Raw genomic sequence first — 27,874 nt, forward strand, 5'->3', positions numbered from 1 at the left:
GTCGGTCACCCACCCATGTAGTAGATGTAGGACCTGTGTCCAGTCTCCCAGACCCAGCCCCAGACATGTTTGATGCCATTGAATACATGCGTGATATACATAGACAAGTCCGAGCCAAACTTGTTAAGAGTTACGAAGCTTACAAAGCTTTCATAGACCAAGGTCGTCGAGATGTCAAATTTCAAGTTGGTCGGTCAGTATGGGTTTACCTGCGTCCTGAGCGTTTCCCAGTGGGTACTTATGGTATTTTGAGTCCTAAGAAATATGGCACATTCAAGATCCTCCGGCGATTGGGTCTGAATGCCTACCTCCTTGAACTGCCCGAAGATTGGAACATTTTGCCTATCTTCAATGTGTCAGATCTATATGCTTATTGTGGTGACAACAAGTCATCAGAGCCGACTTCCCAACCAGGGGAGAATGATGCAGAGCAGGACTGGGTCCGGTCTACACAGAGTGACCCGGACATGTCAAAGGATCTCGGCACCAATGAGATGGACGATCGGACCCAGATAATGGATCTGATCGCGAGTCTACTGCCCCGATGCAAGGACGTGGTGCCCCTGCGCACTTACTCAAGGCGAGCAAAGGCTAGAAGCAGCACCGCACATTGACAGCACCCCAATCCATCAGCAGTGACGAGTTGCCTCGGGTCCAAGGACTGGAGCCAAGACCCAGATACAGTCACGTCCTATTAGTACCGTGTTTTAGGGTTGCGTGGGGGAAAATATTGATTTTTTTTTCTTATTCTGAATTTTCCTTGGACGCACAGTCGGCAACAGCCTCTCTTTAGCCCTTTGTTTACTATTTTTGTTTCCTACTTGTTATTTCATTTCACTGTTCGATTGAATTGTTATTGAAAATAAAGCAACCATCGTTCATTCTACGGTGATCTTCATTAGTATTCTCATCATATCGCACGACCGGAGCAGTCGTAATTCTCATTTCTTTAGCACTGAAGTGTCTTATTACCAGCGATCTTCGTTATGTCCCGTGTGACACGATCCTCCACGCTGCATCACTATCTCAATTTACATGACATCATACATCAAAGATCGTGTCCACATACCACAACAAAATAGTCTGGTCGAACGTAAACATCGACACATTATAGAAACCACTAGGACTTTATTAATAGTAAATCAAGTTCCAAAAGGTTTTTGGGCAGAAGCTGCCTAACTGCTACTTATCTCATTAATCGAATGTCATCTTCTTCTGTGAAAAATATAACTCCAATTGAAAAACTTGTTAACTTATCTCCTGATTACTCTAGATTAAGGGTATTTGGATGCAAATGTTTTGTTTTCACCAACAAGAATGATAAACTCTCACACTGTGTGATTCCTTGTGCCCTCTTAAGTTATGCAGATAATAAAAAAGGATATAGGTGTTTTGATTTTCAAAATGAAAAATTATATGTATAAGGAAATGTATCATTCTTGGAAAAAAAAAAGTATCTTTGAATTTGAACAGCCCAAAGAAGTCACTGAATATTCTTTTTTATTAGATTTGACTTTAAAATCTAATGAATATGATCATGAATACGATGTAGACAATGATCAAAGTATTATTGATTTTGAACATAATGTTGATAATGAAAAGCAAACTCATAGGGACATTAGTCTACAATATTCAAGATGTAGAGAATCGAATCTTCCATGTGCATTAGAAAAATACTTCGAAGTACAAACCAGATCATCTAGAATTTCTAGGCCGCTTGAAAAAGTTGTGTTATACGAATCTTTTTCATATAGGACAGTTATTGTATTAATACAATCATATGTAGAGTCGTCATCCTATTCTCAAGCAAAAAACCATACAGAGTGGGTAGAAGCTACGAAGACAAAATTGGAAGCATTAGAAAAAGCTAATACTTGGACTATTCAATATATTCCTCTAAGAAAGAAACCTATAGATTGTCGATGTGTTTACAGACTTAAAACCAAGAGTGATGAAACTCTTAAAAGGTATAAAGACAGATTAGTGGCCAAGGGATATGACATTGATTACGAAGAAACTTTTGCTCCAGTTGCCTGAATAACCACTGTCAGAATTAATAGCTTTAGCCTTCATTAGAAAATGGCTAATATTTCAAATGGATGTCAAAAATATTTTTCTCAATGAAAATCTAGTTGAAGAAGTGTACATAGAAGCCCTACATGGTATTAGTATCCCTAAGGGTAAAGCTCTTCGTCTAGAAAAAAAAATTTACGATCTTAAACAGGCACCAAAAGTCTGGTATGACAGGTTTAGTCATGTTATACTTGATATTAGTTTTTGATCTTGTTTTGACACTCGTTTATTTATTAAGAATTCTGATGCAGGGATTATCTTCTCTAAGTGGATGACATGATTATCACCGAAGGCAACAAATAGGGAGTTGAAAACATTATAAAGCTTTTTAAAACACATTTTGAAATGACTGATTTAGGTTTATTGAGATATTTCTTTGAAGTTGCTTATTCCCCTCGTGGGTATTTGATATCCCAATCTAAATTTGCTTTTGATATTGTTTCTAGGTCTGAAATTACAAATGATAAGAAAGTAAACACTCCAGAAGTTGTCAATGTTAAAATGAAAATTGATGATGGAGAACCTCTTGATGATCCCACTCCTTATAGACATCTTATCGGAGCACTTTTTTATCTTTTCATTACTAGACCAGACATAGCACATGTTGTACATACAGCTAGCCAGTTTCAACATGCTTAAACTTTGGTTCACATGGGAGCAGTTTTGCGTATTATTAGATACATAAAGTCCTCTCTTTCATTAGGCTTCTTCTTGTCTGCTTCATCTTCATTAGATTTATTTGCCTATACTGATGTTGATTGGGGAGGTGATCCCAATAATAGACATTCAATCACTGGTGTTTGTGTTTTCTTAGGTGAATCATTAATTTTGTGTAGGTGCAAAAAGCAGCAGAATGTCTCTCCTCTCGTCCACCGAAGCTATATACCGAGTCATGACATCCACGACAATGAAAGTAGTTTGGCTCAGACATATGCTAGCTGACATAGGAGTTGAAGCAACACAAGCTTCACGAATGTGCGGTGACAACAAGAGTGTGATCCATATTGGAAGCAACCGAACATTTCATGAACGCACCAAACATATTGAGATGGATTGTCATTATGTCAAAGAGGAATATCTACATGGAACCATTGATCTGCCATATATTAAATCAGAATATCAATTAGCGGACTTCTTTGCCAAACCTCTCGCTACTCCTAGATTTTACTTCCTCTTAAACAAACTTTCGCTTATTGTACCGTAAGTTTGAGAGAGTGTATTAAAATGTAAAATATAATATATAATAATAATATAATATTTCTTTTTTCTTTCTTTCTCTCTTTATTTTTATTTTTACCTAGTTCATTTTGAACTAGAATTAGAATCTAGTCAATTTCCAATTAGAACTTGGCTAGACTTATAGTTGTTGGACCTAGTCCAACGACTATAATTAGAGTCGTTGGACTAGGTAAAACGACTCTAAAGGAGAGCGCTCCTCTTCTCCTCCTTATCTTGTATAAATAGGGGTGATCCCCTCCATTGTAAATCAATGCTTAAGCATTTCATGTAAGAAATAAAAGATTATTATTTTTTTGTGTTCTTCCATTTATACCCTTTTGTGGGTTATGCTTGTAGTGTCTCCAATAGACACCCTTATTGAGTTTTCATGCTTTTGTGGAAGACCACCATTTCATTACAACACCATACATATGGAAAACATGCATAGATGCAAGTATAAAATATATTGCTGAAAATTGCAGCACCAAGACTGATAGACTAATCACTCGGTATAATACAAGTATCCAGTTTGAACATCATGGAAAGTTTTATGTGTTGATTAGTTAATTTAGTTTATTTCTCACTTTTACTAATCAGTGAGCCTTTAAAGTTTAAAGTAACTAAGGAATACCTCAAACACATTTTAGTTGTCATACTCAAAGCTAATGCTGGATACTTGTTCAACATTTCCTTGGAAATCTTACCAATCAACCCTCCTCCAGCAACATGACCATGAGGTTTGGTAGGATCTCCATTGCCACTTCCAAGCTCGCAAGGTAGATCAGGATCACCATATTCTCGACCACCTTCAGTTAGTCTTCCATTGTAAAATCCTGCACCACCTCGCCCACCATGTCCTGCACCACCTCCAGCTCCATATTGTGCATATTTCCCTTTACCAATTCCATCTATACAACCTAGAAAAGCAATTTTTGGAAAAAAAAAACAAAAACATCAACTTTAACTGAGTGTTGAGATCAAATCAATTTCAGCAACAGAAAAGCAACATCATTGGGTTATTATGCATGAGTCTTTAAGTCAGTGGGATAGTTCACCATACATATTTTCAGCCATATTTTTGTTTAATATAGCATTCAGCAAAAATTTTAACATTACCTAATTTTGATGCACTTATCATGCCGCCAGTGTTAACAACAACAGTTCTTGCCCTGTGAATGTGTATGATGCTACCAATAACAAGGCCACTAACAGTAAGGTCCTCCACACGACATATCTGCAGGAGAAATTTCACTCAATTAAGTTAAACAGGAATCGTGAAGATGGTTATTTAACTCAACAGAAATAGATAATGAACTGAACTCATCTTTGTCAAGGAATTGTGGCAGAATGGAAAGAAAACAAGCTACTAAAGAATTAAGAATGGAGAGACAATATCTAACGGATTTAAACTTTCAAAACTAAATAAAACATTTGAAAATAATAGAATCCTGAAGAGTTTTAAATGATTATATTTTAAACATGTAGTTATTGCATATTAACAGGCTGTAATATACTACCACCCAATTGTTCCTCAGATACAGAATATGTTAGCTTCATTGAATTACATGATAACAATTTGAATCTGAATAGTTCATTCATTTGTTCACATAATACATAGCAGGTTTTGTATCAGTGTGTTATAACATATTTCCAGTCTATATATGAACAACTTTCAGAATATCGCCTGCAACAGTAATCTATATAGTCAAAAATACCTGACAAAGAAACCTTTGCCGATTTATATCAGTCTATGGCATCTAATGAATTCTAGGATTCAATTTCTACAACACCCCATACATCAACAAAGCAAAATTCAACTTCATATAGAACAAGAGACAACCCCAGAATTAATTTTCAGCTGAGTTTGAGGATCCAGAAAAGGCTAAAAAACATAAATGTGCCCACTTAGAATTCCTAGTCATTGAGGATCCAGTAATGGACAGAAAAGGCTAAAAAACATACATGTGCCCACTTAGAATTCCTAGTCATTGATACTCAAAGAGATTCTCTTTCCAGGGTAGCATTATTAATACACACATATATATATATATATATCAAAAAATAACAAATTGCTTAAACAGTAGTAGTAACTCTTTCTGGACATGCACAATGATGAACACATTAAAGGATCTCCAAGAATATTTTTTTCCATTTTCTTGCACCAAAGAGAAAGGATCTGCATAGAAGACACAAAGTTGACCTTCCATCCTGAAGACTTCAAGAAGAAAAAGGTGTTGATCTAACTTTCATGCCTCCTTTGGGGCAACACATCACTTCTCACAAGTCAAATGATGAACCCTTCCATCTTGAAGACTTCAAGAAGAAAAAAGTGATGATCTAACTGTCATGCCTCCTTTGAGGCAATACATCACTTGTGACAAGTTGAATGATGACTAATGTACTATCTAGAGCATAGCCTTGGCACTCGAAGTTACATATATATTGCAAACAGATGAGAAAGCAAAAAAGGATTTCTGAGTGTATGCTGTCATCTGTTTTCTTACTTTGCACTGATTTGTGCTCATTACAGATATTAATCATAACAAGTATCAAGACAAATGTCAAAAGTTTCCAGACTGATTTGTATAGGAATTGAATTAAATATTAATAGATGCCTTGTCAAGTGAAACAAATTCAAGATACCATGATGTAATAAAATTATCAATGGAAAAACAGGAAAGAACTAAAACTGTAAGTCAGATTTGACACATCAAATGAAAGCAAGGATTGGAAAACAAGATGCAGATGTAGGATGTCTTGCACTCTACGAGATTCAACAAGTTCTCAAGGTAAAATACAAAGTGTAGGAGTATTAACAAACAAGTTGTAGAACCATGTGAACTGACTTTTCATTAACGCTGACTTGAATAAAATAAAGCAAAATTTACTTTGAGATCAATTATAAAACTACTCTTCTAAGACCTACTTTCCAAAGAAACCAAAACATCCCTTACTTGAAGTGTGAAAGACAAAGACGTGTTCACATGGCAATCTTCTGGAGGAGAAATGAGCTCTTTGGGGCATGACTGACTTCCACAATATGATTTGGTAGCCCTGCAAAGGATGAAAGTTGCACAACACAGACTATCAGAAACAGACATTAGACAAGATGTAAATTTAAATCATTTATACACTCATATATAAGTGCCCGGAAATTCATACTTACAAGCTGCTTCCATTTTGGTTATCCAGTGGTGCTTGCAGCAAGGAACCTGGCCCAACCTGCCCCATATGGCAGTCAAATATTTTAGCACATCATAGATTCAAACAACTAAATTTATCAACATAAAAGCTAGCAAGATAACAATTGTAATGGAAGAATTACAATTAGAAGGAAAAAAAAAACAAGTTAATTGGTCAATGTTTCTTATTGCGACAAATGAAGTCAGAGGGATGAAAAAAATTCTAGGAGATCCGCATATGAGACCCATCCATCCAATTCACCAAAAGGAAAAATTGGCATCCGTGGACATCCCCTGCTATACCAAAAAGGTACCCTACGTCCTATTCTTCTTCATCCTCCAAGTGTGTGATAAATCATGGATGATGGCAACCTTGTAGTATGCATCCTTTATTATGTATTCTTGTAATCAAGGTTGTAAGTATTGTATTGTTACTCATATCGGTCAGGCCCAAAATAAGATAAATATCGTATCGTAAAAAATCATAATTTTTTAATAAAAAATTCAAAAAAATCATGAAAATCAGAAAAAAAAACTAACAAAAATTGTAAAAAATGTTAAGAATATGTACGGATTGGTTCAAGATTCAAATCCATATCCAAATATAACATTTATGCTGTATTTATCACCCAAAGGGTATTGATGTAACTTCTCACATATTTTAATATAAAAAGGCAGACGTCCCCTAGGCTGGGAAAAGACGTTTCATTACAGTTTTAAATCCCTTCTTTTCTTTTCTTTTCTTTTCTTTTCTTTTCTTTTCTTTTCTCCTCTCTACAGGTTGTGCAGAACACGTCTTACAAAGGTTTTTTTTCACATGGTATCAAAGCCTAGAAGAGGTAAGTCCTGCTGATTGTTGGATGCAATCTTCTTCTCCACTAAAACCCTTTTTTATTTCTTCTAAATCTCATTCATTTTCTTTATCTCACTTGTGCCCAAAATATTTTCTTTAATTTGGTCCTTCTCAGATTTGATCCATTGCATTGTTGTAAAACCTGTAAATTTTGCATATTATTAATAAATAAATAATTCATCTTTATCTTCAAGTTAGAAATTTGCTTCTATCATTTAAATCTTATTTATTGGTGTTTAAATGCTCAATTACTCATTTCTAGCTAACAAGGATAAAATTAGTATTTTTAAAACTATCTCAGATATTTAACAATCAATTATATTACTTCTAATCAAAAACATGTATTTAAGAGTTTTGTAAAATATTGGTGTGATATTATTGAATTTTGGAATTTACGAGATGAATTTAGCATGTTAAAAATCTTAATTTTTAACCAATGGGGCATTTTGGTTATTTTAATCAAAAGTATTATTCAAAATATTTAAACTATGTTTTGCAGTAACCAAATTTGGTGAGATAGAGATGTTGGTGTATACAACATTTTCTACTCAGCAGTTAATATTTATTGGTAGTTCACCCTATCTTTTGGATTTTTTGGGATTTCATATTTTTAGAGCTTTTGGCATTTTCGACCACGCACCAAGTGTTCGGTGCAACGTTGCTTGAGCGGTCTTTGCAAATTTTGAAACCCCTCGGTCTTTTGGGTTTCGATTTGTTGTTCTTTACATTATTAAAGTAAGTTTCCTTAACTGCACTTGTAAAAAACAATGTTTAAGCACTAATTGTGTAAGCATGATGTTGTTATGTTAAATACTTCACTAAATTGCAAATACAAATTATGCGCACACACCGCACGTAGTTGTGAATATTTAGGGGTGTTATGGTTGCCTATATGTTTAACTGATTTGAGTGCAGAATATACTAAAAATATGATACCCTAAGTATCAAAACAGCTATAAGTCAATGTGCATTGAATGCAATGCGAAATGCAAATCGGGTAAATGCTCGTGGTAAGTACGTGGTGCAAATGCATCACCCAATAAATTTATTTTTATTGTATGCAATACTTTCCTGTGTTAAGATATAATATATGTATATATACATATACGTATGTATATATATTCCACTGAAAACCGAAATAACCAGCAAGGGTATTTTGGTCCTTTTACCTAATAGGGATCAGCCCCTAATAGGCTGACATTTTTATCTTTTCCGTGTACTTTATTTATGCTTTTTACAGTCTTTTATTTCTGCACTGTATTTCTGCTTTTTAAAGTCTTTCTTGACTGACTGTGAAAGGGACAACTCCATATAGCTGTTGGAGCTGCCCCAACAGTCACATATGTGACCGTTGGGTGCAGCCCCAACAGTCATATGGAGCTGCACCCTATAGCTCCTCAATGTATTATAAATAGGCCTTATCAGCCCTTGTAAACTCAACTCATTTTTATGAGTATATATGAAATAACAATTCTTTAGACCCTTGTGTGGGTGGATCAGTGACTCAATCAAGTATTCTATTCGATTCAAAGTATGCTCTTATATGTGTATTGGATTCTATCCATTTGATTACATGGTATCAGAGCTTTGGTGTTCTAAAGGGCGTTTGTTCAAAAGAAAGATCGTGATCAAGAGGAGGATCATGGACTTGGTGGCACAACACATCAAAAACTCGATTGTTGCATCAGGAAGTGGACCATCTCTAAAAAAAGTCTTGTATTGCATTTTTTTTCTCTTCTTGTCTCTTTCATTTTCACTCGTAAATGGAGAATAATGATAGTCTCCATTCTCGTACGCCTAAATGACACTAACTATATGATGTGGGATAGTTAAACATAAAATATGGAAAAAGGGACTTTAGGGGTTGGTTGACGGCACCGAAAAGGAGCCTAAACCCGTTCTTACCAAATTGAAAAATGGAAAAAAATTGTGCTTCAAGGAGAGGAAATGGCTAAAGTTGTTTCCGAATATGAGAAAAGATAGAAGGAATGGAGAATGGGTCATTCCAAAATTATTGGATAGCTCATCAACAGTGTGGACATTCATAAATGTTCTAATTTAGCGAAGTTTGATTTCGCTAATGATGCATGAAAATACCTTAAAGACATGTATAGTCTTAAGGATATTGCGCATATATGTAATGTCCAAAATAAAGTAAGGACGATGACTCAAGGAGAGATGAGCATAAAGGAGTACTATAATGCACTCGCTCTCCTATGGGATGAATTGGCTCTTCTTGAGCCAAAGTGGCATTGCCCACAAGATGTTTAGCTCCGCGAAAATCAAATCAAAGCGGAGCATTTTTATCAATTCATAAATGGGCTTAGGCCCGAATTTGAAGGAACTAAATTTGCTCTTCTTCCTAGAGGAGGGGTTCCTTCCATAGTTGAAACCCTTAAAGAATTAACTATGGAAGAAAATATATTGAAAAGACCATCCACTTCTAAGGATGAAGAATCCGTGTTTGCTATGTCAAAGACCGAAAATCATACGAAGAGTTATAAACCACCTCATTTTGTAAGAAATGAGAATGGTAGAAACCCCAACTATGAAAAGAGAGGTGATCATGATTCAAAAATAGGTGAAAATTTTATTTGCTACCATTGCTATGAACCGGGACACATCAAGCCTTTTTGTCCCAAAAGAAAGGAGGACTATAAAGAAGACAAAAGACTGGCTTCGGTTGAAAGGAGTAAAGTGGACGAGTCCAAGTGCACTGGTTCGCTCTCCTTAGCTCAATTAATGGAGGCATTGCAACCTATGCTTAAAGTTCAATCTCCTTCATATTCAGAAACGGCCATATCAACAAGTGACAACCATGGTAAAACCTCTTGGATCCTAGACTTCAGTGCTTCATTTCATATGACTCTTAATGAGTCCATATTAACCGAATGCAAGTTTAACTCAAATGATTCTTGTGTTTCAATTGCCGATGGCAAATCTTTGAAAATCAAAAGTTTTGGTATTTATCAAAAAACACTTATCTTTCACATACCAAATATTAGAGTAGTACCAAAATTAAATTTAAACCTCTTATTGGTTTCTCAAATTGTGGACTATGGTTGCAAAATAGTTTTCTCATCTAATGATTGTCTAATACAGGATATCTAGTCAGGGAAGCCGATTGGGCAAGGCCATAAAAGAAGATACCTCTATGTTATGGACAATCTAAAATTGTCAAAACAACATTTTTGTAATTTTATGGAAAAGAAAGATATAGAAATTTGGCACAAAAGACTAGGACATCCTAGTGTGACCAAATTACAACTGTTTATATTTCTTTCAAATTGTAAAAGGAAAATTTTTGTATGTAAATATTGCATTCTTGGCAAAATGAAGTCTTTACCTTTTGGAACAAGGCATCTTATAACTAAGAATCCATTTGAATTAGTACATTCGGATGTATGGAGACCCACACCGGTCATATCCCAATGAGGCATTTTTTATTATGTTGTATTTGTGGACGATTATAGCAGACACTCTTGGATATTCTTTTTAAAAAACAAATCGGAAGTATTTGATTATTTTAAAAAATTTATAATTATATAAAAAATCAATTCAAAACAAACATTCAAATCTTTAGAACCGACTCCGGGAGAGAATTTGTATCAAAAGAATTTGAAAACTATCTTGGCTTGAATGGGATTATATACCAAAAATCATATTCATACACCCCTCAACAAAATAGTCTTGCCGAAAGAAAGCATAGACACATTATTGAAACCACTAGAACACTTCTAGTATCTAGAAATGCTACAAAAAAAATTTGGGCCAAAGTCGCCCTTACGGCGGTCTATTTGATAAATAGAATGCCCTCAAAAAATATTGAAAACATTTCTCCTATTGAAGAACTTTGAAAAATGTCTCCCAATTACAAAAGGTTGAGGATCTTTGGGTGCAAATGCTTTGTTCTTACCAAAAAAAATGATAAACTCTTCCCTAAAGTCATTCCTTGTATATTTTTGAGCTATGCCGAAAACCAAAAAGGATATCGGTGTTATTGTAAAATTGTCTATGAAGACACAATACGCATACAAGCATAAATACTTTATAAAAGAAGTGTACGAAAACACTCTCACAACACTTGAACAAAATACGCAAAAAGCGTAAAAGTAGCAAACATACAACAATGCATGTATTTGATAAAAAGAACAAATGCTTGAGACTCTCAAGCTTAAGCATTACAAAGGGGGAACACCCCTATTTATACAAGTGCCAAAAGGTGCAAAGGGGGGCTCCCAAAGGAGTCGTTGGGGAGCCACCAACGACTCTATTGGGGGAACCCCAATGCACTTTAAATAAAATAAAAAATAAAAAGAAAAAAGTAAAAAGATAATTACAAAAAAATAAATAAGAAAATAACAGCATATTCCAAATGGAATATGCACAAGATAGGAAATTACAAAAATACCCTTTTCGGGTAAGAAAATAAAAAAAGGTATATAAATATATATATATATATATATATATTTATATATAGAGAGAGATATATACATATAATATATTATATGTAAATGTATCTCTATGTATATAAATATATATATTTATATTTACAATAATGATTTTAGGAGATACATTTTAACACCCCCCCTCAAACTTACGGTGTGATAACCGCAAGTTTGTCAAGAAGGAAATGAAATTTGGGCGAACATAAAGCTTTTGTGAAGAAGTCGGCAAGTTGATACTCAGACGTCACGTATGGTAGATCAATGACCTTCTTCAAGTATTCTTCTCTGACATAATGACAGACCATCTCTATATGCTTTGTTCGCTCGTGAAAGGTGTGGTTCTTGGCAATATAGATTGCACTTTTATTGTCACAGCATAGCTTTGTTGGTTCTTCGACAACCACTCCCATATCTTCCAAAAGGCATCGAATCCATACAATTTTCATAGTGGTAGATGTCATGGCTCTATATTCGGCTTCAGTGGATGATAAAGAGACCTTCTGTTGCTTTTTACATCGCCATGAGATCAAAGATTCACCTAAGAAAACACAAAAACCAGTGGTGGAGTGACGGTTACTAGGGTCACCTCCCCAATCTGAGTCAGTATAAGCAAGTAATTTTAATTAAGAAAAAGAAGATAGAAATACTCCCTTATTTATTGTTCCCTTCAAATATCTGATGATGCGAAGGACATCACTCATATGAATGGTTGTAGGAGCGTACTGGAACTGACTGGCGATGTGAATAGCATGTGACAAGTCGGGTCGAGTAATGCTAAGGTACATTAAAGAGCCTACCAACTGCCTGTAAAGAGTAGAATCGGTTAGGGGAACACCGTCGTCAATCTTCATTTTTTATCCCACGACTTCAGGAGTTTCGCATACTTTGTCATCAAAAATTCCTGATATGTCAATAATCTCACAAGCAAGTTTAGACTGAGATAGAAAATAACCACGTTAAGAATAGGCAACCTCAATTTCAAGAAAATATGTCAGAAAACCCAAGTCTGACATCTCAAATTTTGAAGTCAAGACAGACTTAATACCCTTGACTCCTTGAACATCATCACCTGTAATTAACATGTCATCAACATAGAGTAATAGAATCACAATTTCTGCATTAGATCTTCTAGTAAATAGAGCAGTGTCAGTATAACATGATGAAAAGCCATTTTCCAGCATTACACTGGTAAACCTGTCATACCAGGCTTTGGGGGCATGTTTCAAACCATAGAGGGCCTTACGAAGACGAAGAACTTTATCTTTAAGAATCTTCATGCCTGGTGGAGCATCCATATACACTTCTTCGTTAAGATCACCATTTAAAAAAGCATTTTTCACATTCATTTGAAAAATGTTCCAATTTTTAATAGATGCAATAGTAATAAGGCATCTAACTGTAACCATTCGGGTTACAGGGGCAAAAGTTTTCTCATAATCAATTACATACTCTTGCCCATACCCTTTTGCAACTAAACGAGCCTTATACCTTTCCAAAGATTCATCGCTCTTAGTTTTAACTTTAAAAACCCATCGACAACCTATAGTTTTCTTTCCTATGGGTAGAGTTTGGAAATCCCAAGTTTCAACCTTTTTAAGGGCATTAAGTTCATTTTGCATAGCTTCTTGCTATTCTATACATTTTTTAGCTTTTTCAAAATTTCTTGGTTCAAAATAAGAGTGAATGGCACTAAGACAAGCCCTATATCGGGGTGAGAAAGAATCAAAAGAAATAAAACGAGTTGGAAGTCTTCTATTCCTTTCAGATCTTCGGTGATCGATAGTAGGAACAAGCTCACTATATTGGTAAATAGCACTTCTAAAGGTGTCTTGGTTTCTACGAGAGTAGGTTATTGGATCACTTGAAAATCTACTTTCTTGTTCATTGAGTGAGTTATGTTCACCAATGTCACCATTATTTTCCTCATCATGATTTGATGATACATTATCATCACTAGATATATCATCGTTACTAGACAATAGGTTAAATAGGAAGGAATAATCAAAATTTTCTTGTTGAGAAACATTTTTTTCAAAGCAACTTTTATTTTCCAAAAAAGTTACATTTCTAAAGACATATAACTTATCATCTCGAAGATCATAACAACGAAACCCTTTTTGAGTTTCAGAATATCCAAGAAAGGCGCAAGGGATAGCCTTGGGAGATAGTTTGTCATTCTTATCCGTAAGTATAAAACACTTACACCCAAAAACTCGTAACCTATTATAATCAGGTAAAGCTTATATAAAATCTCAAAAGGGGATATTTTTCCTAATATCCTAGATGGCAAACAATTTATCAGATAAACAGAAGCAAGAGTTGCTTCTGCCCAAAAAATTTTAGGAATGTTTTGGGAAATAAGAAGGGTCCTAGTAGTCTCAATGATGTGCTTATGTTTTCTTTCGGCCAATCCATTCTGTTGAGGAGTTTTAGGACAAGACCTTTGATGGACGACTTCATGATCCTCAAGATATACTTTAAATTGATTGGAGAGATATTCCCCTCGAGAATCACTTCTAAATATCTTTATATTACTGTTGAATTGATTCTTGATCATTGAATGGAAGGTTTTAAAACACGAAAAAACTTCATGTTTGAACTTAAGAAATTAGATCCACGAATATCTGGAAAAATCATCCATAAAAATGACATAATAAGAAAAACCTTCTTTTGAAGCAACAGGTGCGGGTCCCCAATCATCCGAATGAATAATTTCGAACGTTTTAGAAGAGAACATAGTTCTTTGCTCAAAAGGTAAACTTTGCATTTTTCCGAGAATACAATCATTACAAGAAAATGAACTTTTATATAGGTCTTTTGCAAAATGTAAATAAGACAACTTGGTGATATTAGGATGACCAAGTCTTTTGTGTCATACATTTATATCTTTGTTTTGGGCCACATTACAAAAAGATTTTGGAACTTGAAGAGATTCCATATAGTATAAGTCTCATTTTCTAAAGTCTTCCCCAATCAATTTTCCGGACCGGCGATCCTGTATTAAACATTTATCACAAGAGAACATAATATCGCAACCATGGTCTGAGAGTTGAGAAACAGATTGAAGATTTAAGTTTAGTTTAGGTATAAATCTAATTTTTGAAATAAAAAAATCTTGAGTTTCAAAATTACCTATACCTTTAATTTCAAGAGAGGTTTCATCCGCAGTGGAAACAAAAGAGGAAGAAACATTTTTTGAGAAATCGAAAAGTGAAAACATGTTTGGGGACATATGAAAAGATGCACCGGAGTCCAAAAGCCAAGAGACTTTACCTGGAAGAGATGAAGTAGACACGGCGATACCGGAGGTAGCTCCCTTGAGTAGAGGTTGAAGGGCTTCTACTATTTGATTTAAAGAGAGTGACCCACTTGATGATGCCTCCTCCTTTTGTGGTACACCGGTGGTAGCCATTGCGAGAAGTTTTTTCCATTTAAGACAAATGGGTTTGATATGTTCGATTCTTTACAAAAATGATAAATAATTTTGCTATAGTCCCTTTTTACTCTAGGCCCACCATTTTCACCTTGATTTTGTGGTTTAAAATGAGGGGGATGATAGGTTTTTACATTGTTCCCGAGTCTTGATACGACATTGACCTCATTACTTTCTTCATGATTACAAGGAACCACAAGAACACTTGATCCTTGTTTACATAAACTCATACGAGTCTCCTCACCACTTAATTTGGTGAGTACATCTTCAAGAGAGGGAGGAGTAAAAGAGGATAGAAGAGAAGACCTTATTTGCTCAAATTCGGGCCTTAGCCCATTCATAAAATTGAAGAACCGATCTTCTTCAAGTTGCTTGTGACGGAGTTCAATTGCTTCTCCACTCCATTTTGGTTCAAGCATGGCAAGCTCATCCTAAATGGAGGAAAGGTCGGCAAAATATTCCCTAATAGTCATTTCACCTTGAGTAAGAGAGAAAGCCTTTTTTTGAAGATAATACTTATGAGATAGGTCCCTTGATGTGTACATTTTTTCAAGATAATGCCAAGCTTCCGATGCCTTTTTGAACTTAATAATGTTGGCATTAATCTTAGTTTCAACGGATGAAAAGAACCAAGAAAGAATCTTGAAATTCTTCGTTTCTCACTCATCGTGCTTCTTAGAGTACTCTTCAAGAGCTCTAACACTTTCTTCTCCTTCAAGAATCTTGATTTCACTTCCGTTTACCATGGTTATTTTGGGTTCCGGTTCCGGAATTGTGCCTTACACATAACCCCATAGCCCCTTCCCTTTTATGTGAACCTCCATGTTTCTGGCCCAAATATGATAATTGGACCCATTCAATTTGAAGCCAAGAGTAAAGTGAGACTCTTTTTCGCCCATTATGAAGTAGAGAGAAAGGGAGAAATGGCGTACCAACACAATATTTCAAATGCTAGCTTGCGCAAGATTCTTCTAAAATATTTGAGAAGCAAGATCCACCACTTCAACCTCCAAAAATTTGAAGGCATGCTTTTCGAGGCACTTGAAAAGAAGAGAATCCCACAATCCTCTATCACCAACCAAGCTCTGATACCATGTAAAATTGTCTATGAAGAGACAATACGCATACAAGCATAAATAATTTATAAAAGAAGTGTACGAAAACACTCTCACAACACTTGAACAAAATACGCAAAAAGCATAAAAGTAGCAAACATGCAATAATGCATGTATTTGATAAAAAGAACAAATGTTTGAGACTCTCAAGCTTAAGCATTACAAAGGGGGAACACCCCTATTTATACAAGTACCAAAAGGTGCAAAGGGAGGGCTCCCGAAGGAGTCGTTGGGGAGCCCCACAACGGTCACATTTGTGACCGTTGGGGCCCCAATGCACTTTAAATAAAATAAAAGAGAAAAAGGAAAAAGTAAAAAGAGAATTACAAAAAAATAAATAAGAAAATTACAGCATATTCCAAATGGAATATGCGCAAGATAGGAAATTACAAGAATACCCTTTTCGGGTAAGAAAATAAAAAAAAGGTATATAAATATATATAGAGATATATGTACATATAATATATTATATGTAAATGTATCTCTATGTATATAAATATATATATATATATATATATTTATATTACAATAATGATTTTAGGAGATACATTTTAACAGTTATGACTTTGAAAGAAACAAATTATATGTTTTTAGAAATGTTACGTTTCTTGAAAATGAAAACGGGTTTATCAAAGATAATATCCAAGAAAGTTGTGACTATTCGTTCCTCTTTGACCTAGTCAAGGATAATAATGAAAATATTTATAAGAGCCAAGACATACATGAGGCAAATGAGAAGTAGGAGTTGATATTGTAGACTTATCTCACAATAATTTACAAACTTATGCTCGATGTACTAAAGGTCACCCACCATGTGCACTAGAAAGATACTCCCAAAACCAAGAAGATCCTTCTATCCTTAAAAACCTATAAGAATTTCAAAAGCTCCTAGTAAATTTGTATCATATGATTCTTTTGATTCACTCGTATTCGGAACCTCAATCATATCATGAGGCTAAACACCGTCATGAATGGATTAATGCTATGAATGACGAGTTGGAAGCATTAGAAAAAGCAAAAACTTGAGAGATTCAAACATTACCTAAAGGAAGAAAAACTATAGGATGCAGATAGGTTTACAAGGTAAAAACCAAGTATGATGGAACATTAGAAACATATAAGACTAGATTAGTGGCCAAGAGATATAGTCAAGAATATGGGATTAACTATGATGAGACATTTGCCCATGTTGTTCGTATAACTACGGTTAGAACCTTCATTGCTATAGCATCGATTAGAAAATGGTCTATATTTCAAATGGATGTTAAGAATGCCTTTTTAAATGGTAATCTAGATGAAGAATGTTAAAATGTAAAACTGTACATATATGTATATATAATAATATTATATTATTATATATATATAAATAAATTTTTAATTTCTTTCTTTTCTGTATTTTTTTTCCTTTATTTTTATTTTTTGTCTTTATGTCATTTAGTTCAGTTTGAACTAGAATGACTGTTGCTAGTCAAGTCCTGTCCAGACTTGACTAGCAATAGAGCTGTTGGACTGACACAGTCCAACAGCTCTTAATAGAGTTGTTGGACTGACACATTCCAACAGCTCTAAATAGAGCTGTTGGACTGTGCCCAACAGCTCTATTGAGTCCTCTTTCAGCTGTGTATATAAAGGGGTGCAGCCCCTCTTGTATTTTTCTCCAATGCTTCTTAAGCAATTGGTTTTTCATATCAATAAAGAATACATTTTTATTTTTATTTTGTTTCCAGTTATACCCTTATACCCTTTTTAAGGGTTATGCTTTAGTGTCATTCTTGACACTTGCTCTTGTTAATCAAAGCTCGTGTTTCGAAGATCCCCATTTCATTTCATGGTATCAGAGCCGCGGAAGTACTAAATCTTGAGGAAAAGTTGCCTCGGTTTCCGTGCCCGTTTGCAAAAGTGTTCGCCACTTGAAGAGAAGTGTTTTATCACTTCATTGGAGAAGATTTCACATCTTGTTGTATTGTTTTTTTTTTCTTTCTTTCTCATTTTCCTTCTTGTTTCTCTTCTATCCCTATTCTTTCTCTCCTTGTAATCGATGGATGACAATGATAAAGTCACCATCATGCCTATGAAACTAAGCGATACGAACTATGTAACATGGGCTTCAATCATGAAGCACCATATATGGGGAAAAGGCTTATGGGGGATTGTGGATGGTTCCGATTCGGAACCTAAGCTATCTCTTACTAAAAAGGAGGGAGATAAAGACGTCCCTCTATCGGAAGAAGAGAAAATCAAGGCTATTGCCTCATACGAGAAGAAATGGAAAGAATGGAGAATATCTCATGCGAAGATAATGTCATGGCTTATCAATAGCGTTGACATTAAAAAATGCTCAAGTCTTGCCAAATTTGATCATGCCGATAAGGCATGGGAATACCTTAAGAATATGTATTCCCTTAAAGATATTGCACACGTGTGCAACCTCCAAGAAAAAGTTCGAATGATGACACAAGGAGACAAAACTATTCGTGAATATTACAATGGGTTGTCCGAACTTTGGGAAGAACTTTCCCTTTTAGAACCAAAGTGGCATTGTGCCGAAGACATCGAGCTTCGTCAGAAACAACTCGATGTTGAACATTTTTACCAGTTTATCACTAGATTAAGGCCGGAATTTGAAACCACTAAATCGGCCCTACTTCACCGGGGAAAAATTCCTTCTATTGTTGAAACTATTGAAGAGTTAACAATGGAAGAAAATCGTCTCCGGAAAGGTTCTTTAAAAATTGAAGATGATTCCGTTTTAGCCGTGTCTAGACCAGGAAATCATGTTCGATCATATAGGCCTCCTCACTTTAACCGACAAAATGGTGACTATGATAAGAAGAAAGTTATTTGTCATCACTGTCATGAACCGGGACACTACAGGCCACAATGTCCCAAACTTAAGGAGCTGAGAAAAAAAAGAGCTGCAATTGCTAGATCGGAGCCTAAAGATCAGGATGCACCAGTTTCCCTGGCCCAACTAATGGAGATCCTTCAGCCTCTCATCAAAGGTGCCTCTTCCTCATCTGAAGCTTCAACCGGCGCAGCAGCCTCATCTTTTTCTGATTTAGGTAAAATTTTTTGGCTTCTTGACTCTGGTGCATCTTTTCATATGACCCCAAATAATCAAAGTCTATCCAAATGTGTTAAAAATAAAACAAGTGTGTCAAAGGTCTTTACTGCTGATGGGACTTCTCTTGAAATAGAAGGAATAAGAGATTTTGAAAAAATTTATAAAACAAAAAAATTTTTTATTCCAGAAATTAGACATGTTCCCAAATTAAATTTAAATCTTTTATCTGTATCTCAAATTTCTGATTATGGGTGTAATATTTCTTTTTCTTCTCATGGTTGTTGGGTACAGGATCGCCAGTCAGGCAAGCTGATTGGGGAAGGCCATAGAGAAGGAGGACTATATTACATGGATTTTTTGGAAATGCCGAAGAAAGCTTTTTGTTATAATATTCAAAAAATAGAGTTGGAACTGTGGCATAAGAGACTTGGTCACCCACATATAGCCAAAATCCAACATTTTCCAAATCTAGGGAAATTTTGTAACTCTGAATCATTTGATTGTAAAGATTGTATTCTCGGCAAATGAAAAGATTACCATTTCAGAACAGAACCTTTTTCTCTTCAAGACCACTTGAATTAATACACTCGGATGTTTGGGGTCCTGCACCAGTAATTTCTAAAGGAGGGTTTGTTTACTATGTTATTTTTGTCGATGATTTCTCCCGACATACGTGGATGTACTTTCTCAAACATAAGTCTGAAGTATTTTCATACTTTCAAACTTTTCATAATATGGTTAAAAACAAATTTCAAAATGATATTACTATTTTTCGCACAGATTCAGGGGGAGAGTTTTTATCCACAGATTTTCAAAATTATCTTAAATTGCATGGCATCACACATCAAAGATCTTGTCCTTATACACCTCAACAAAATGGACTGGCAGAACAAAAACATCGCCATATTATAGAAACCACTAGAACTTTATTAATAGCAAATCAAGTCCCTAAAGACTTTTGGGCAGAAGCTGCCTTAACTGCCACCTATCTCATTAATAGGATGCCATCTTCTTCGTTACAAAATATCACTCTCATTGAAAAACTTATGAACATTTCTCCAGACTACTCTAGATTAAGAATATTTGGGTGCAAATGTTTCATATTTACTGACAAAAATGATAAACTTTCCCCTCGTGCGATTCCCTGTGCCTTTTTAGGATATGCTGAAAACCAGAAAGGTTATAGATGTTTTGACTTCAAAAATAATAAACTATATGTGTCTAGAAATGTTTCCTTTCTTGAAAAGGAGAGCTTCTTTGATTTTAGAAAATTAAAAGACGTCACTGAGTACTCCTTTTTGCTAGATCTAACATCAACATCTGATGAATATGACCTTGATTGTAACTTTGATGATGATCCAAGAATTATTGATCTTAATGTTGAAAATGAAGAAGTTCATAGAGATACTAGTATTCAATATTCCAGGCGACAAGAGTCTAATACTTCATGTGCACTTGAGAAATATTCTAACATTCCAACTAGACAATCATCCCGAATCTCGAGGCCTCCAGAAAAGTTTGTATCATACGAGTCTTTCTCACCCACATATAGGGCAGTTATTGCATTAATTCACTCATATGAAGAACCATCCACATATTTTCAAGCAAAAAATGATATCAAATGGATAGAAGCCATGAAAGTTGAATTAGATGCACTTGAAAAGGCTTCTACATGGAATATTCAAGATCTTCCTCCAGGGAAGAAAACTATAGGATGTCGATGGGTTTATAAAATTAAAACCAAGAGTGATGGTACTCTTGAAAGATATAAAGCTCGTTTAGTAGCCAAAGGTTATGCCCAAGAATATGGGATTGATTATGAAGAAACCTTTGCTCCGGTGGCTCGTATGACTACTGTCCGAACCTTAATTGCCTTAGCTTCTATCAAAAAATGGTCTATTTTTCAAATGGATGTCAAAAATGCTTTTTTAAATGGAAAGCTAGTTGAAGAAGTATATATGGAACCCCCTCCTGGTCTAAGTATTCCTAAGGGTAAAGTCCTTCGCTTAGAAAAAGCTCTTTATGGACTTAAACAAGCACCAAAAGCTTGGTATGATAGGTTTAGTCGTGTTATGATTGATATTGATTTTCAATTCTGTTTAACTGACACTGCTTTGTTTACTAAGAATTCTGATGCAGGGATCATTGTGCTTCTTCTCTATGTGGATGATATGATCATCACCGGAAGCGATAAACAGGGAGTTGAAACAATCAAAACACTTCTTAAATCTCATTTTGAAATGACTGATTTGGGCTTGTTGAGATATTTTTTAGGCATTGAAGTTGCTTATTCTCCTAGAGGATATTTATTATCTCAGACTAAATTTGCTTTTGATATTGTTTTCAGGTCTGGTATTACTGATGATAAGAAAGTTGACACTCCAGAAGTTGTTAATGTTAAAATGAAGATTGATGATGGAGAACTTCTTGCAGACTCTACTCCTTACAGACAGCTTGTCGGGGCACTTTCCTATCTATCCATTACCAGACCAGATATAGCACATGTTGTTCATACAGCAAGTCAATTTCAACATGCTCCTACTTCTGTTCATATGGGAGCAGTCATGCGTATTATCAGATACATCAAGTCCTCTCTTTCACGAGGACTTTTTTTATCTTCCTCCTCTTCTCTTGATTTAATTGCATATACTGATGCTGATTGGGGAGGTGATCCCAATAACAGACACTCAACCACTGGCTTTTGTGTCTTTTTAGGGGAATCATTAATCTCGTGGAGGTGTAAAAAGCAGCAGAAGGTATCTCTCTCATCCACCGAAGCTGAATACAGAGCCATGGCAACCACGACCATGGAAGTAGTTTGGCTCCGACGACTGCTTGCTGACATGGGAGTTGAAGCAACAAAGGCTTCACAAATGTGTTGTGACAACAAAAGTGCGATCTACATTGCCAGTAACAGAACATTCCACGAACGCACCAAACACATCGAAATGGATTGTCACTACGTCAGAGAGGAATATCTACACGGGATAATTGATCTGCCATATGTCACTTCAGAATATCAGTTAGCAGACCTCTTTACAAAGCCTCTCGCTGCTCCCCGATTTCACTTTCTCTTAGACAAACTTTCGCTCATTGTACCGTAAGTTTGAGGGGGAGTGTTAAAATGTAAAACTGTACATATATGTATATATAATAATATTATATTATTATATATATATATATAAATACATTTTTAATTTCTTTCTTTTCTGTATTTTTTTTCCTTTATTTTTATTTTTTGTCTTTATGTCATCTAGTTCAGTTTGAACTAGAATGACTGTTGCTAGTAAGTCCTGTCCAGACTTGACTAGCAATAGAGCTGTTGGACTGACACATTCCAACAGCTCTAAATAGAGCTGTTGGACTGTGCCCAACAGCTCTATTGAGTCCTCTTTCAGCTGTGTATATAAAGGGGTGCAGCCCCTCTTGTATTTTTATCCAATGCTTCTTAAGCAATTGGTTTTTCATATCAATAAAGAATACATTTTTATTTTTATTTTGTTTCCAGTTATACCCTTTTTAAGGGTTATGCTTTAGTGTCATTCTTGACACTTGCTCTTGTTAATCAAAGCTCGTGTTTCGAAGATCCCCATTTCATTTCAAGTGTAAATGGATCCTCCACCTGGCTTAACTTTAGCACATGAAAAAACTCTCTGATTATGTAAGGCCTTGTATGGCCTAAAGCAAGCTCAAAAGCTTGGTATGATAGGTTCAGTGATGTGATGACACAACTCTATTTTAAATCTTGTTTTACTGATATTGCATTATTTGTCAAGTCTTCTGATACAGGAATGGTGATTCTACTATTGTACGTAGATGATATGATAATCACAAAAGATGATAAACAGGGAGTTAATCATATCAAATATGTGCTTAAAGCCAACTTTGATATAACAAATCTTGACTTTTTACGATATTTTCTTAAAATAGAAATTGCTTACTCACATCGTGGTTATTTTTTGTCACAGACTAAATATGTAGCAGAGATCATTGAAAGATCAGGACTCTCGGATGAAAAATTGGTCGATACTCCGAAAGTCATAAATGCCAAAATGAAGATAGATGGTGAAGGGCCCTTGCAAGATCCAACCCCCTACAGACAGATGATTGGGGCTTTGTCTTATCTTTCTATAACATGTCCTGACATATCTCATGTTATTTATTCTGCTAGTCAATTTTAGAATGCTCCCACTACAGTGCATATGAGTGTTGTAATGAGAATAGTTAGATCTATTAAAAAATCTATTAATCTTAGCTTGTTTTTATCATCATCCTCCTCACTAGAAGTCATTGCCTATTCTGATTCTGGTTGGAGAGGAGATGTTAATGATACACGCTCAACAACTGGTTTATGTGTATTTGTAGGTGACTAATTTCATGGCGATGCAAAAAACAACAAAAGGTGTCACTTTCTTCCACTGAAGCAGAGTATTGTGCCATGGCAACCACTACATCTGAGTTAGTATGGCTGAGACAACTTCTTGAAGACTTGGGAGTTCATACCACAGAACCTTCAAAATTGTGTTGTGACAACAAGAGCGTTGTGTACATTGCAAGCAATCATACATTTCATGAGAGGACGAAACACATTTAGATGGATTGCCACTACGTTCGTGAAGAATTCCTGCGGAAGACTATCACGTTGCCTTATTTTCCATTAGAATATCAACTCGCAAATTTCTTTACCAAAGCGCTACTGTCACCCAGATTTCACTTCCTACTTGGCAAACTCTCGATGGTTGTACCATGAGTCTAAGGGGGGTGTTAAGATATGATATACATATACGTATATATATATGTATATATATATACGTATGTATTTGTATATATTCCACTGTAAACCGAAATACCCAACAGAGGTATTTTGGTCCTTTTACCTAATAGGCATCAGTCCCTAATGGGCTGACATTTTTATCTTTTCTGTGTATTTTATTTCTGCACTTTATTTCTGCTTTTTACAGTCTTTTATTTCTACACTGTGCTTTTTACACCGTTTTTCTTAACTGACTGTGAAAGGGATAGCTCCAATATGTGACCCTTGGGTGCAGCCCCACCAGTCATATGGAGTTGCACCCTATAGCTCATCAATGTATTATAAATAGGCCTTATCAGCCCTTGTAAACTCAACTCATTTTTATGAGTATATATGCAATAACAATTCTTTAGACCTTTGTGTGGGGGGATCAGTAACTCAATCAAGTATTCTACTTGATTGAAAGTGTGTTCTTGCATGTGTATTGGATTCTATCTATTTGATTACATCCTGCTCAGATACACCACTTAGTTGCGGATATCTAGGATTGTTGTGATTGTAGTTCGGTGATCATGCTTTTAATACATGAGAATAGAAGTGATTTTCTTGTCATAGTTCGGAGATCATGCTTGTCATGATTTTAGATAGAGGAATATGGAGTGTGTTTGTTGCAGGTACATGTTTGAGCATGCATTTGTGTGAATGAATGTTGCATAAATTGATGTGTTTGACATGACCATATTGAATGCTACTGTGAAATAATAATTGTGTAATCATGCACGAAAGCATGAGTGATAGAATCATGTTCATGATAGGATTATGCAAATACCATTATGCATGGACTGATACATCTTGTGCTCTTATGAACGAACCATAATTTGTGTGAATGTGGACTGATACATCTCGTGCTCTCATGAACGAACCATAATTTTTATGAATGCAATTAATATATGTATATATGTATATATACTATATGTGAGACACATTATGCATGAAATGTTTGTTTTGCATATTGATTCATGTGGTGAAACAATGCATATATGACTTGAATCATGTGTGCATAACTCAAACTACGTAGGAGTTATGGATGTTGAGGTTTAGTTGCTTCATATTATGAAATATGCATGTTTATGTATGCATGCATAAAACTCATGTTTTATTTACACATGCTTCAAGGTTCAATTTACGAAATGCAATATTCCCTGTGGCAATGATATGATGCGTAGAATAATATGCTTTTGTATGATATGATTTAAATGTTACGTTATGTAAATTATGAATGCATACGATAAATGTTTAAGTTCAATAGTAAACTATGGTTCATAGAACCCTATTGATTAAATGTGTGTGATTATATGATTTAGATGCCATATAAAGTGATGTGTGATGAGATGCATTTTGATTGTATACATGCTTGTGTGAGAAAGGGGTCCTTGATCTCTACACAGACCTGTCACCAATATATATATATATATATATATATATATATATATATATATATAGAGAGAGAGAGAGAGAGAGAGAGAGAGAGATTCCAAAGAAAGGGCGTCAAACCCTTGCAGCTGCGCCTTTCAGTCTATTAATACATTGAGTATGTAATTCTAGGGTACAGAAATACCCCTTAATAACATTGTAATTTACATTATACATTGATTGGGTCTGGACCCGATCCAATATATAGATCGGGTCGGGTCCTGCATATACATCATGACGACTTCTTTTCAGCCTCCCTCAAGTTGTGCATGGTCCTGAACCATGAACAAATTGCCTTTCAGAAACCAAAATATGTCCTTTGTCAACCATTTAGTGAGAATGTCAGCAACTTGTTCTTCAGTTGGCACATACATGGGCTCAATCTCTTTATCTTCAACCTTTTTCCTAATAAAATGTTGATCTATTTCAATATGCTTTGCTCGACTATGATGGATGGGATTGAAGGACATGTTGATGGCACTTTGATTGTCACACAGTAGCAGTGACCGAGCAATCGGTTCTCCCATTTTTGTCAGGAGATGTCTTATCCATGTAGCCTCAGCCGTGGCAGCAACCATCGATCTGTATTCAGCCTCAGTGCTTGACCTAGCAACCGTCTTTTGTTTTCTACTACTCCAGGATACCAAATTTGATCCAATGAAGCTGCAATAACCGGATATTGATCGTCGGTCATCTGGATCACCCGCCCAATCAGCATCAGCATAAATGACGATCTCATGGCCCCCGTCGGGATCTAATTCTCGTTTCTTGTATACCAACCCATCACCAACTGTACCCTTCAGGTAACGAAGTATTCGCTTGACTACCTCCATATATGACATACGAGGTTCATGCATAAACTGGGACACCTGATTAATCGAGTACACTATATCAGGTCTAGTAAAAGTCAGGTATTGCAACATGCCAACTAAGTTGCGATACTTAGTGGGATCTCCATATATATTGCCTTCCTTTGAACTCAGTTTCTGATGAATGACACTTGGAGTTGTTAACGACTTACAATCGGTCATGCCTGCTCTGCTGAGAATGTCCAACGTGTATTTGTGTTGAGTAAGTGTGAGTGTATCACTTCTTTTATCAACTTCTACCCCAAGAAAATATCGCAGCTCTCACAAATCTTTCATCTTAAATCTCTGATTTAATAACTTCTTCACCTGCTCAATGTGACTTTTACAGTTCCCTGTGATGATGATGTCATCTACATATATCAATAGAAGAGTAGTGACGCCTTGTTCATTGTGAATAAATAATGAGTGATCTAGAAGGGACCGAGAAAAGTCATGTTTTTGTATCTCTAGAGAAAAACTATCGAATCAGGAACAAGAAGCTCGTTTCAAACCATATAGTGCTCTCTTTAACTTGCATACATATTTTTTGGCGTCTCGTTCTGCATATCCAGTGGGTTGTTCCATGTAGACCTCCTTTTTTAAATCCCCGTGCAGAAATGCATTTTTTACATCCAACTGGCTCAATGTCCATCCATGTTCGATGGCTAGACTCAACACGATAAGAATGGTCCCCATTTTAACTACAGGAATAAAAATTTCATCAAAGTCTTGTCATTCCTCTTGTGTGAATCCCTTGACTACAAGTCTAGCCTTGTACCTTTCGATGCTCCCATTTGGTTTATACTTTATCTTGTACACCCATTTTGACCCAACAACATTTCTATTTAGTGGTCTAGGTACAATCTCCCATGTCCCACATTCATGTAAGGCCTCCACTTCTTCATTCATGGCTTTTACCCATCTTCTAGAGCTCGCAGCTTGATAGAACATGAGGGACTCATCCTCTTTACTTATGGATGTCAAGAATAACTGAAAATCCAATGAAAATTTTTTGTAACTTACCCACCTGTCAAGCGGATGTCGAATCTGTGAGTATCTTCTGATATCCATCATCTGTGAAGCGGGATCAGATAGATCCGTACTTGTACAAGGAATGAATGAGGGCTCTTTCTCTCGTCGGGTGTACACAACACCCTTATACCTTGTTGGCTCCAAGTCCTGTGTAACAGTCTCTTCCGTTTGAGTTTTATTGCCTGATTCCTTATGTGTCTCCTTCTGACTGTAGTTTGCTGGACAGACTGCTTTACCATTGGAAAAGAGTTCTGAATTTAACCATGGGTAGTATACCTCTAGGGCTTGAGTTACCAACATGAAGGCTTGAATTAGCAGGTTGATCATCAAAGTTCATTTCATCGAAAACTACATTTCTCGATATTTTGACACGCTTACTCAG

At 35.6% G+C, this 27,874-nt stretch overlaps 1 protein-coding gene across 1 annotated transcript in view; it reads right to left on the reverse strand.

Moving 5' to 3' along the window:
- LOC149845344 (uncharacterized) overlaps positions 1-27,874 on the reverse strand; it is a 198,976-nt gene that overhangs the window by 84,322 nt on the left and 86,780 nt on the right. Inside the window, exons 8-11 of the mRNA XM_089995708.1 lie at positions 6,458-6,513; positions 6,246-6,345; positions 4,408-4,525; positions 3,996-4,208 (exon numbers count right to left, since the gene is read on the reverse strand). Of these exons, the coding sequence (XP_089851834.1) occupies positions 3,996-4,208; positions 4,408-4,525; positions 6,246-6,345; positions 6,458-6,513 (487 nt within the window). The remainder of the gene's footprint in view (positions 1-3,995; positions 4,209-4,407; positions 4,526-6,245; positions 6,346-6,457; positions 6,514-27,874) is intronic.

This window comes from Nuphar pumila, chromosome 2 (genome assembly GCF_984573655.1).
Source record: "Nuphar pumila chromosome 2, dmNupPumi1.hap1.1, whole genome shotgun sequence".
Classification (NCBI taxonomy): Eukaryota; Viridiplantae; Streptophyta; class Magnoliopsida; order Nymphaeales; family Nymphaeaceae; genus Nuphar; species Nuphar pumila.